This window comes from Danio rerio, chromosome 25 (assembly GCF_049306965.1).
Source record: "Danio rerio strain Tuebingen ecotype United States chromosome 25, GRCz12tu, whole genome shotgun sequence".
In the NCBI taxonomy this organism is placed as follows: Eukaryota; Metazoa; Chordata; class Actinopteri; order Cypriniformes; family Danionidae; genus Danio; species Danio rerio.
The window spans coordinates 2,204,915-2,219,164 of record NC_133200.1 but is presented as its reverse complement, the minus strand read 5'-3'; the positions used below and the strand labels follow the sequence as shown (position 1 = coordinate 2,219,164).

Here is a 14,250-nt window from a genome sequence, read left to right as displayed (position 1 = left end):
ACTGGAGTGGGGTGGGGGTGTTTTATTTATACATATACGCCTTTTTTTTAGGTGAGGGAATGGAAGTTTTGAGTGTGTGAGAAGTGTGTGAGAAGTTATTCTCCACCTTGAACTTCAATAAGTCAAAGTACAGGTCTAGACTTAATGATGATCATCTTCAAGCCATACTGAGGGTCTCAACTGCTTCCGCTCTAAAGCCAAATGTGGTTCAGATTTGTGAGAAGAAGCGCTGTCAAGTCTCTGGCAGCAAGGAGTAGGCAAAAGATGCCATGTTCAGAAGAACTGTTCATAATCTTCACTCAATGTTCTATTGATGTTCAGGACACTTCATGTTCAGAAGAAATAATTAAAACTGTTAATAATCACATTTGAGGACTTTTTTTTTTGTGAAATCCCTTATGCGGCCCAGCCTCACCCAGACTTTGCCTCCTGCGGCCCCCAGGTAAATTGAGTTTGAGACCCCTGGTCTATACACTATATATACACACATGTTTGTCCAAATAGCTTGATAAGTAGATTTTTCACCATAGGTGCCCTTTAAGTGAAGTTTATTTATAACCTAACGTCGAGAGGATCATGTGCTTATGATTGCTTGCGGCTGGTCCCGCATTATTCCATTTATTATACACCAATCAGACGATTCCTAAGCCACTATAAATACCCTAAAGTTCCATATAACAGCTATGTTCATTTTGAAGAATCCCCCCTTCGACCCCTACTCCTCCTCCTTTCCTAGATGGGTGGCACGGTGGCCCAGTGGTTAGCACTGTTGCCTCACAGCAAGAACGTTACTGCTTCTAGTCCTTACCAAGCCAGCTGACGTTTCTGTGCGTTTACACGTTCTCCTCGTGCTCACGTGGGTTTCCCCCGGGTTCCCCGGTTTCCTCCCACCGTCCAAAAACATGCAGCTTAAATTAACTGACTAATCCAAATGAGCACTATAGACATGCTCCTAGTAAGTAGTTATATCTAAGAGCGATCGCTATTTGCTCATTAGCTACTACAGCAGGGGAGTTCTCCAGATCTACCTGAGCTCAAACTCCCCTCTCGCCTTGCAAACGGGAGGGAGCCACAGGCTCGAGGACCTTATGAGCTCCGGGCTCTCTTCCGGGACAGCATGCCAAACAAGCTTTATAATCAGTCATCAGCTAAGTGTGAACTCTTGAATGTGTTTGTGCAGAGAATAAGTGTGTTACTCAAACACACCTTTGTGGTTTTGGTTTCACAGGTGCTGCTGCCGGACAGAAGAGCGTCGCAGCTGCTCTGATCTTTGGCCATGTTGATGCCGCTGGTGCAGATGCTGTCCTCTAGAACCGCTGAGCAACACTGCTCCTGAACCACCCTGAACACACACACACACACACACACACACACACACACACACACACACACACACACACACACACACACAAACAAACACACACACACACATACACACAGTGTTAAAAAGCAAAAAAAACTACTCATTGTGTCCTTTAATACAGCCTCACTTCATTAATCAAACACGCTATAAATGTTTACATGTCATCTGGATTACGTAATCAGTGCATGTAAACTAATAAACAATAACAATAAACTAAAATATGGTATACAGCGACTTCAAATCTTTAAAAGCAAGCATCTCAAAGCAGTTTACACATTCATTTGTCAATGCCTAGACATAGAAATCGCATTAAAGCTACCAAACAAAAGTAGGTTCTATAATATTCAGACTGTTATGCTTAAATTATTATATATGATGTCCACAGTAAAAGTAAATTAGCGATTGTGTATATGGAATGAATTTTCTTTTTTAATAAATAAAATGTAGATACTTTCTATTTTTGTTATATATTTTGTTTTCCAGGGTGGACAAGGTGGCTCAGTGGTTAGCACTGTTACCTCACAGCAAGAAGGTTGCTGGTTCGAGTCCTGGCTGGGTCACTTGACGTTTCTGTGTGGAGTTTGCATGTGTAGGTGCTCCGGTTTTCCCCAGTCCAAACTCATGCGCTATAGGGCTATTGATTAACTAAATTGGCCTTATTGTATGAGTGTGTGTGTGTGTGTGTGTGTGTGTGTGTGTGTGTGTGTGTGTGTGTGTGTGTGTGTGTGTGTGTGTGTGAATGAGTGTGTATGGGTGTTTCCCAGTACTGGGTTGCAGCTGGAAGGACATCCGCTGTGTAAAACATCTGCTGGAATAGTTGGTGGTTCGTTCAGTTGTGGCACCCCTGATAAATAAAGGGACTAAGCCGAAGATAAATGAATGAATGAATTTTATTTCTAAAGTTTTAGATGTTGTAGACGTAGACTTTTATATTATTATTTATATATATATTTATTATTTATGAATTATTATTTTATTTCACTTATTTTAAATGAAAAATTTAATATTTGTACGTTTTAATTCACAGTTTTTAGATAATTGCTAGCTTTTCATCAACTCGGGCATTAATTCATGTTATTAATAAAACTGAATGTGAAAAAAATATGTTTTCTTTTGATATGATTCAAAAATATTTTCTCTTTTTATATAGATTTATACAGAATATTGTAGATATAGACTTCCATGTAGCATACTATTATTAATATTTCAATTGAAATTTACCCCTTTTTAAGATTAAGATGAGTCTTTTGAGTTTCAGCTCAAAACACCCATCAGATTATTTATTAGACCTTTCAGAATAATTGATGATGCAACTAAATATGCTGTAATGTCATTTGTCTTGTCATCTCAGACTAAACATCTCCTGATTTCCAAGGAAAGACTTTAATTTTCAGATTGTGAAAGACCACAGATCTCCTTTTAATTCCCTTGTATGAAATGAACTCTTCTTCCTGCGCATGTAAAACCACAGACGTCAGAAATGTGCTGTTTGTTTGACCACAGGCGTTTTTACGGTAAGACGATCAGTGTTTGTGTCTCTCACTCTTGCTTCACCCTCTTTCACAATCCGCACATCCATCCTTTTAAAGCACGATTTCTCCCTTTCGCTTTTCTGGACTTGTTTTTCCCCTGAAATAATCTGCAGACTTCCTGTTATTCGTGTCACTCTCTCTCTCTCCCTTGTCTGCGTCTGAATAAAGTTTCACCTCAGTGGAATTTGCTGGATTTAGACATTTTCCCGTTTTTTTGCAAGTCCCCCCAAACCACAAAGATCCAAACCATCGCCGCTATCAACGTTCTCAATTAACCCCTTAACTGTTCGAACCTAAAAATGACGTTCAACTACAATAATTGCGCATTTTCAGTACCTGAGATGCATAGATTTAAACTTGATCCTAAAAAAGACACTTGTCAGATTGTAGCTGAGGTGAAATAATGTTAAAAAGTTTAATAAAAGTTTGATGGCGCCCTCTTGTGTCTGAATATAGTGCAGGTAAGTGTATAGTGCATTCGTTTACTGTCAGCTTTGCATTTTGACTGTTTGCCTCAATCTTGTGTCTGAATAATGAGCAGGTTAGTGTATACTCCATTCAGCCTGTTTAGTTTCTGTCAGCTTTACATTTTTGACTATTTGGCGCCATCTAGAATCTGAATAATGCACAGGTTAGTGTTTGCTCCATTCAGCTGTTTTTATTTGTGTTATTGACTATTTGGCACCATCTAGTGTCTGAATAATGCGCAGGTTAGTGTATGCTCCATCAGCTGTTTTCATATCTGTCAGCTTTGCGTTTTGACTGCTTAATGCCATCTTCTGTCTGAATAATGCACAGGTTAGTGTATACTCCATTCAGCTTGTTTAGTATCTGTCAGCTTTACGTTTTTGACTATTTGGCGCCATCTAGTGTCTGAATAATGAGCAGGTTAGTGTATACTCCATTCAGCCTGTTTAGTTTCTGTCAGCTTTATGTTTTTTACTATTTGGCGCCATCTAGTGTCTGAATAATGCACTGGTTAGTTTATGCTCCATCAGTTGTTTTCATTTCTGTCAGCTTTGTGTTTTTGACAGTTTGGCGCCATCTTGTGTCTGAATGATGCGCAGGTTAGTGTATACTCCATAAAACCTGTTTATTTTCTGTCAGTTTTACGTTTTTGCCTATTTGGCGCCATCTAGAGTCTGAATAATGCGCAGGTTAGTGTATACTCCATCAGCTGTTTTCGTTTCTGTCAGCTTTGCATTTTTGACTATTTCGCTCCATCTTGTGATTGAATAATGCAAAGGTTAGTGTATGCTCCATTAGCTGTTTTCGTTTCTGTCAGCTTTGCACTTTGACTGTTTTGTGCTTTCTTGCGTCTAAATATTGCACAGGTTAGTTTATAAGCCATACAGCCTGTTTAGTTTCTATCAGGTTTGCGTTTTTGCCTATCTAGTGACTGAATAATGCACAGGTTAGAGTATACTCCACTCAGCCGGGTTTTGTTTTTGTCAGTTTTGCACTTTTGATTGTTTGTCTCCATCTTGTGTCTAAATGATGCACAGGTTAGTGTATACTCCATTCAACTGTTTTTATTTCTGTCAGCATTGTATTTTTGACGGGCGCTATCTTTTGACTGAATAATGTGCAGGCTAGTGTGTATTTTGGACTGTTTGGCACAATCTAATGTCTGAATAATGAGCAGGTTAGTGTATACTCCCTTCAGCCATTTTTGTTTCTGTCAGGTTTGCATTTAATTAAAGAATTAATAAACTATTAAGGCTTAGAACAATGTTTTGTCTCTAATTGTTATGTTTTGTGGCAAGTATCCATGTAATAAGTGGTATAAAGTACATCCAGGATGTTTGTTTTCGCAGAACAAACCCTCAGTCTTATAAAACCTTCACATTGCGAGGCCGATAAACCTGTCAGGTTTTATTCTGTGATAACAACCTTCTGGATGCACTTTATCCCTTACTGATTTATTTTTGGGTATCGCTTTAATGGGAATGTTGGAGCTCTGAACAGACCTGCAGGTTGTAGATTCAGAGATGAGTGGCAGACTGCTGCAGTCCTGAGACTCCAGGCCTCGCTTTTTACCATCCTCACAGCAGTTGTCCAGCGAGATCGTCTCTGTGGTCTCTGGAAAAATGAAAATAAAAAAGAGAGATTAAGCAAAACACATCCCAATGCCAACCATCAAGGACAACACATACACTTAATACACAAACACACTTAACTGAACATGTACACAATAAATAATGCGCAGGTTAGTGTATACTCCATTCAGCCCATTTGGTTTTTGTCAGCTGTACGTTTTTGACTATTTGGCGCCATCTAGTGAATAATGGGCAGGTTAGAGTATACTCCATTGAGCCGGGTTTTGTTTTTGTCAGTTTTGCACTTATAACAGTTTGGTGCCATCTTGTGTCTGAATAATGCTCAGGTTAGTGTATACTCCATTCAGCCTGTTTAGTTTTTGTCAGCTTTGCGTTTTTGACTTACGTTTTTACACATAGACATCACCTACATACTATATACCTGCAGGTTATATATATATATATATATATATATATATATATATATATATATATATATAGGGTTGTAACAATATACCGGTATGACGGTTTACCACGATTTGAACGTGCACGATTATCATACCATGAACAATTGCATATCAACGGTTTTAACCCTTAAAGACCGAGACAGCCGCCCGCGGCTAAAAATAAGTATTGCTCTTAAATGTTTAATAACTTTTGATCCGCTGATCCGATTCATACAATTCAAAGATTGGCATAAAGAAGAGAGTCTCAGCTTTCCAGTGCTGTATCACATAACATTCGCGGACTTTCAGAGGCTCCGGAATCAGTGTGGTTACGTCATCAACATTTGACACCGCTGATTTGACAAAGAAACGCTCGTCACTGTGTCTCCGGACAAATCAGACATGATACATTGATGCATTGTCCCTCCTCCATGCCCAGATTGGTTCAAACTCGCTATATCACAACCAATAAGCATAGGTTTCACTTTTGTTTGTGGACCAAGCTTTTTGAACAACACGGAATGAGAGATAGGCATACATTTATGCGCGGCTAAATAAAACGCAAAAAAAAAAAGTTTTGCATGAAATAATTCTCATACTAAGTACTTTTGCATGCACAGCAGCACAGAAACATGACAAAACAGTGACACAGCAAAGACGAACTGCTGATCTTGCTGTTTTCAAAAGACGCAAATGAAGATGCAGCTGTTTGTCTGCATTGCAGACAACCATTTCCAAATCCATATCCATAGACAACCATATCCATGCTGGCACATAAAACCTAAGGATGTTCCATATTGAATCTTGTTTCGTTATGTAACTATTTATAGTATAGTAAATATTTATATCTATTTTTTACTGAGGATTTGCACCATGTTTATTTGGACTTTATTTGGACTGACACATTATTTATTATTTTCTTATTTTTATTTGTTCATTGTAAGTGGTGTTGTTTATAGTAACTGAAAATATATTATTTGGAAAAAGTCAAATTTGCTTCACTGTTCTATTATTTTGTAACATTTGTAACATACCGTATACCGCAAAACCGTCAAACCGTGGTATTGTTTTAGACGATTATCATACCGTGAAAAAGTCATACCGTTACAACCCTATATATATATATATATATATATATATATATATATATATATATATATATATATATATATATATATATAATAACTTTATCTGTTAAAAGCTATTCCAACTACAATTGCAGAACCAAATCTGCTGCAACTTGCCCTGCCTGATGGATTCCTGCTTTATAATATATTTGCGATCTTACTCTCCATCTCTGGCAGCGTCTAAGGCCTGTGGTTCAGATATGAGTGCTAGATCTGGCACTATGACTTGCAAATGATGTAAGAGGAGAAACAAGAGAACAAACTGCAAATTGTAGTTGCAGCCAAATGAAGAATGTTGATTGAATCAGGAATGTTTGCCAGTCATAAATTACTTTTCATGTTTATTAGTCTATGGCAAGGTGGCTCAGTGGTTTGCACTATGGCCTCACAGCAAGAAGGTCGCTGATTCGAGTCCTGGCTGGGTCTGTTGGCATTTCTGTTTACATGTTTTCCCCATGTTGGCCTGGGTTTCCTCCAGGTGCTCCAGTTTCCTCCACAGTCCAAACGCATGCACTATAGGGGAATTGATGAACTAAATTGGCCGCAGAGTATAAGTGTGTTAGTGAATGTGAGAGTGTATGGGTGTTTCCCAGTACTTGGTTGCAGCTGGAAAGGCATTCGCTGTGTAAAACATATGCTGGAATAGTTAGCGGTTCATTCCACTGTGGCGACCCCTGATAAATAAGGTACTAAGCCAGAAATGCAGTCTCCTTTAAATAGACATCATTTGTTATTTTACTTTCCCAACCTAACAAGTTGTGTTTAACTGTAAGGAGAGGGATGTTAAAAAGTCAGCACAGACTCTGGATCAGATGCTGGTTTGACCTTTGACCCATTAGGGCTGGACAGCACATGGAAAAGCCCTTTAAAAATGTTACTAGCCGAACCCTGCGGCTAATAATGAAGACTCTTCCTGAACACTCAGTGGGAGAGCAAATCCTGAAGATGTGTGGTTTTTACATAATTAGGAAGAAGACGCACTGTTTGCAAATGCTTCTATCAGCTTATTTCTAACAAGCCAATCAGGGCGTCCAAAATGAATATCCATGAGCTCAGCTGATTTGAAATATGAATGATATTTCAACAATTAATTGATTTGAAATATTTATAATATGATGTTTGCAAAAATTTCTATTAGCCGATTTCTAACTATCCAACCAGGGCATCAAAAATTAGTATTAATGAGCTCAGCCTACTTTAAAATTGTTCAAATTTGAAAAACAATTCATGATTTCAGCTCATTTTAAATATTTACTACATTTCAAATCAAATTTTAAACACTTATTAAATATGTATTATATTTATAATATGATGTTTACAAATATTTTTATTAGCCAATTTCTAACTATCCAATCAGGGCATCACAAAATAATATTAATGTTCTCAGTTTATTTAAAATATATATTATATAAAATATATTAATTATTTAAAAAAATTTAATATTTGCTATATTTAAAAATTTTATGTATTATATTTCTAATCAAATTTCAAGTATTTATTAACTATTTATCATATTTATAATATTATGTAAATATTTCTATTCTCCAATTTTTAACTAACCAATCAGGGCATCAAAAAAACTTCATGATTAATTTGAAATATTAATTATATTTAAAATGTATGAGCTCAAGTTCTATTGTGTATTGCTTGAAACTTTATGGTAATACATTCTCAATATTTAGATGTGTGCAATATTACTCATATTAGCTCCGCTGATTTTTAAATATCTATAATATTTATAATATGATGGTTGCAAAAATTTCTATTAGCCGATTTCTAACTATCCAACCAGGGCATCAAAAATTTTATATTAATGAGCTCAGCGTATTTTAAATATTGTTAAATTTAAAAATAAATTCATGTTTTCAACTAATTTTAAATATTTACTACATTTCAAATCAAATATTAAACACTTATTAAATATTTCTTATATTTAAATTATGATGTTTGCAAATATTTCTAAAAGCCAATTTCTAACTAACCAATCAGGCATCAAGAAATTATATTCATGAGCTCAGTTGATTTGAAATATTAATTATACTTCAACAATTAATATTCATGAGCTCAACTGATTTAAATCATATTTAAAACAATCTAATCTAATATATATTATATTTCTAGTATTATGTTCGGGGGAAAAAACTTCTATTAGCCAATTTCTAACTATCCAATTCATGACAAAATGAATATTCATGAGCTCAGCTTATTTGAAATATTAATACTTTAACAATAATATTCATGAGCTCAACATATTTAGTTTATTCCTTGGGTATTTATAGTATTACTTTTTTTCAATATTTATATGAGCGCAATATTACTCATATTAGCTCAGCTGATTTGAAAAATGTTATTATATTTATAATTTGATGGTTGCAAAAATTTCTATTAGCCAATTTCTAATTATCCAATCAGAGCATCTAAAAAAGTCATATTAATGAGCTCAGCACACTTTAAATATTGTTAAAAAATGTTTAAATAAATTCATAATTTCAACTCATTTTAAATATTTACAACATTCCACATCAAATTTCAAACACTTATTAAATATTTGTTATATTTATAATATGATGTTTACAAATATTTCTATTAGCCGATTTCTAACTATCCAATCAGGGCATAAAAAAATCATGAGCTCTCAGCTGATTTGAAATGTAAATTATATTTCATCAATTAATATTCATGAGCTGATTTAAAAGATTTAATATATTTCAAACAATTATTCACACATTTATTATATTTCTAATACTATTTTTGCAAAACAGTATATATTAGCCAATTTCTAACTATCCAATCAGGGCATCACAAAATTAATATTAATGAGCTCAGCTTATTTAAAAAAAAAAAAAAGAAAATATATATATATATATATATATATTAATGATTTCAACAAATTTAAAATATTTACCATATTTAAAAATTAAATGTATTATATTTCTAATAAAATTGTAAGTATTTATTTAATATTTATCACATTTATAATATGAGGTAAATATTTCCATTCTCCAATGTCTTACTAACCAATCAAGGCATCAAAAAAAAAGTCATGATTCATTTCAAACATGGATTATTTTTTAACAATAAATATTTATGATCTAAGTTGTTTTAAATAATAATTATATATTAAATACATTTTCAAATATTTGTTATATTTATAATATTTTGTTTAGAAAACTAAATTTTAGTCAACTTCTGATTATCGAATCAGGGAATCACAAATTGAATATTTATCAGCTGATTTGAAATATCAGTTAATTTTTAACAATTAATATTCATGAGCTCAACTGATTTAAACTATTTATTACTTTCCAAAATAATTTTCAAATATTTAAATTTATCATGCTATGTTTATATTAGGCAATTTCTAACTGTCCAATTAGGGCATCACAAAATTAATATTCATGAGCTCAGCTTATTTAAAAAAAGTAAAAAGGAAAAAAGCATATTAATGATTTTAAGTGATTTTAAATATTTAATGTATTTCAAATCAGATTTATTATATTTCAAATCAAATTTCAAATATTTATTATATAATGTTTGCAAATATTTCTATCCAGTAATTTCAAACAAGCCAATAAGGGCATCACAAAATGAATATTCATGAGCTGAGCTCATTTTTCTAATATTTATTATATTTAAAACCAAATATTTCAAATTTTTCAATAAATGTTCACATATTTATTATATTTATAGTGTTATATTTGCAAGTATTTCTAATAGCTAGCTTGAAACTATCCAACCAGGGCATCATAAAATAAATATTCATGAGCTCAGCTGTTTTTAAATATTTATTATGTTTCAAATCAAATATATATTAAATACATATTCACATATTTATAATGTATGTTATTATATTTGTAATAGTCAGTTTCTGATTATCAATCAATGCATCGTAAAATTAATATTCATGAGCTCAGCTAATAAGTATTACGTTGTGCCCCGCCCACTTTGACTCAAATATGTAAACATTCTCAAATCAAAACACATTTACTTGAGAATTAATTTGATTTATTCACATGTACAGAATTAATTTTAATTTAAGGTCAAAATTAAGTAAGTTTGTGCCTCTAAAAACATTTTATTATTATTTTTATTATTATTTTATTATACAAGTTATTATTATTATTCAATTTGTTCAGCAAAAACGCACATAATTGTTAGTGTTTTTCTTTTAATTTTTGAATGAAAATAAATATAATATCCTTAGCTATGCAAGTAGATGCATCTTGATTTAGCAATAGATATTTGCAAGACAAATTACTGTAGTTTTTTTTATACTGTGACTTTATAAATGATAATACCTTAATAAATGATGAGGGTCTGTGTGTTTATTGATTTATTTGTTTTTTAATCATCATCCTGAAGCAGCCATTGTTTCCTTGATATCGTTTGAGAATCGCTATCTTCTCTTGATATAGACTGCTCAGAGCCGTCTGAATTGGATCTCGTGCTGAATAATGTTTAGCGGATGAAGTAATTTGTTGATGGGCAGCAAGTCAACTCTGTTAAACACTGAAGTCTGGGTCGCTCGCAGAGATTAAAGGCCGTAAAAAAACAGTCCAAAAACATTTCCAAACAGACTCCATTGGATCAAACAGATCGTTAATTTCCCTGTGGTTCCCCTCATCTGCCAAAACGCAAAATATTTTTGGCGGACGAGTGTTTTTGGACTCTTCTCCGTCAGGTTTGCACTGTAATCCAATCGCCAAATGGGTTTTATAAGCAGGGTTTTCTGCACACGGTTTTATTTATTTGAGAACAATAGTTTCTGAATAGTTTCAGTTTAATAGAAGTCGATATTGATTTAAATAAGTATTCTTTTATGTAAATGTACTTGTATAAATACAATTATTACATTTAAAAAATAGATTAATTAATCTCAAGGATTTTTAGTAATGCAGCTGTAATTTAAATACTTGAGACTAACTATCAAATATTTGCATGAATTTCAACACAAATCATAGAAATTATACTCTTAATCAACACTTAATTCTTTCATTTTTAGTCAAACATAACCATATAACCTATGCAAAAGTAAAAAAAAAAAAAAAAAAAAAAAAAAATATATATATATATATATATATATATATATATATATATATATATATATGCATTAAATATATATTAATTATATTTGATACATTGGTATTTCTAAGACATTTGTTTCTTAAGCATGTGCAAAATATCTGAATAACAATAAATATATATATATATTATTATATATTTTGTGTGTCTGTGTGTGTGTGTGTGTGTGTGTGTGTAAGACTAGTTGAGTGAGACATGACTTAGTTAACCCATCCAGATCTCATTCACTTCACTAAGCGTGTGTGTGGACTGTTATCTGTAAAACACACCCTCATTGGTTACTGCAATCAGGACCCCGCCCCTCAATCTGAATATTCATACTACTCACTCTTCTGTAGCTTAGTCCCTGATTTATTATGGATCGCCACAGTGGATTGAACCGCCAATAACTATAGGCATATGTTTCATGCGGCAGAATAATATCAACGCTACCTCATCAGACTTATAATAGAACACTTCAGCTGTGGAAAAAGTTGGTTTTGGGAAAACAACCCTTAAATTAAGAGATAAGTTTTTCATTATATTTTGGAGAAACAGTTTTAACAAAGAAATGAAAAGTGACATTAAAATGGAATGAAGATTTTTTTTCCTCAAATACTATAGTATATATATATAGACATATAGAAAGATGGATCTCTGCATATATATGTTATTTGTTTGTATGTACAGTTGAAGTCAGAATTATTAGCCCCCCTTTGAATCTTTTTTTTTTTTTTTATTATTTCCCAAATGATGTTGAACAGATTTAGAAAATTTTCACAGTATGTCTGATAATATTTTTTCTTCTAGAGAAAGTCTTATTTGTTTTTATTTCGGCTAGAAAAAAAGCAGTTTTACAAAATAAATAGGGGGTTAATAATTCTAACTTCAACCGTATGTATCTGTGTATTATACAGGTTTATTAGAAATGGGTTTCAATAAATTATTGTTTTAATACATTTTCTTCCAAATTTCAAACAATAATATCAAAGTTTTGAGTATTTTATTTCAGAAAATGACAAGTGTTCAGAATAATAAATCTTTTAATTAGCTATAATTGAAAATGAGGATTGTTTCCAAACAGCCTACTAATTTGTAATTTGTGTGTGTGTGTGTGTGTGTGTGTGTGTGTGTGTGTGTGTGTGTGTGTGTGTGTGTGTGTGTGTGTGTGTGTGTGTGTGTGTGTGTGTGTTTGTCTGTGTGTGTGTGTGTACAGTTGATGTCAGAATTACCCCCCCCCCCCCCCCCCCATTATGTTTTTAATATTAAAATGTTTACCAAATGAGGTTTAACAGAGCAAGGAAATTTTCACAGTATGTATGATAATGTTTTTTCTTCTGGAGAAAGTATTATTTCAGCTAGAATGAAAGCAGTTTTTAATTTTTTAAACGCCATTTTAAGGACAAAGTTATTAGCCCCTTTGAGCTTTTTTTTCTGATCGTCTACAGAACAAACCATCATTATACAATAACTTGCCTAATCACCCTAACCTCCCTACCCTAATTAACCTAGTTAATCTTTTAAATGTCACTTTAAGCTGCACAAAATTGTATTAAAAAACATCTAGTAAAATATTTACTGTCATCATGGCAAAGATAAAATAAATCAGTTATTATAAATGAGTTATTAAAACTATCATGATTAGAAATGTGCTGAAATAATCTCTGTTAAACAGAAATTGGGGGAAAAAAATAAACAGGGGGTCTAATAATTCTGACTTCAGCTGGATATATATATATATATATATATATATATATATATATATATATATATATATATATATATATATATATATATATATATATATATATCTCAAAACCTTTCACTCAAAGTTTAACAATTTACTCACTATAGTGTAGTATACATACAAATACAATTCATTCAATAATAGAGCCAGTAGTACTGTGGCATTTTGGGGTATTTATTGTAGTGTAAATTTGCCGACCGATTTATACTTTGTTTTGTGTTTGATTATTTTTATTTTATTTATATTCTAGAGCAGTTTAAGTTGTTTACTACAGTTGTATAACGTTGAATCGTTCAACTGTTATACACCGAGGAGCCAGATTTACAGTAGATCTCTTACGCAGCGTCAGATGTACATTTAAAGTCATAACGTAAAACTCCGAATAAACGGAGAGGTGAATGTGAGGTAATAACTGAGGTAAACTCACCTTGCGCCCGCAGCAGCCCGCACAAACTCAACAACACGATCATGTAGAGATCCATTATCCAGACGCTGGAGTGTTTATTAAAGTAAAACACGATGAGAGAGTCGCATTTAGATCTGATGCAGACTCTTGTCAGAGCTTTAATGAGGCCGCGGCCGTTGCTGCGCGTTCTGGGGGGCAGGACCACCGGTCGCGCGCACCACTGTCACACGCGCGCGAGCATTAAGCACGAGCTTTATCAGATGAATGAATCCAGAAACTTCAGACTTTTACTATGGTAAGGGGTTGATAAGTTTAAGGCGAACGTCTTTTTGATTAGCTGATCGATCAATATGGTGTAATAAAACATCGTACATAGTTTATGTTATGACGAAAATAGGCTAAGTAGTACTATTTTGGAATCATACTATAGTAAATTGTATTATACTGCATATATTACAGTATTAATAACCCTTTAGTAATGAATGCTACAGCATAGTGTTATGTTTGTACTGTAGTGAGCTGGCAGACT

The 14,250-nt window shown here is 33.1% G+C and overlaps 1 protein-coding gene across 3 annotated transcripts in view; it reads right to left on the bottom strand.

The window, feature by feature from the left end:
- The window catches only part of fbln1 (fibulin 1), an 82,107-nt gene extending 68,226 nt beyond the window's left edge, over positions 1-13,881 (bottom strand). For 2 of the 3 annotated variants that reach the window (XM_073941678.1, XM_073941680.1), the window contains exons 1-3: positions 13,743-13,881; positions 4,866-4,977; positions 1,207-1,342 (exon numbers count right to left, since the gene is read on the bottom strand). In XM_073941678.1, coding sequence (XP_073797779.1) covers positions 1,207-1,342; positions 4,866-4,977; positions 13,743-13,797 — 303 coding nt within the window. In that variant the 5' untranslated portion in view covers positions 13,798-13,881. 3 annotated transcript variants of the gene reach the window in all.
- Positions 13,882-14,250: the final 369 nt, after the last annotated feature.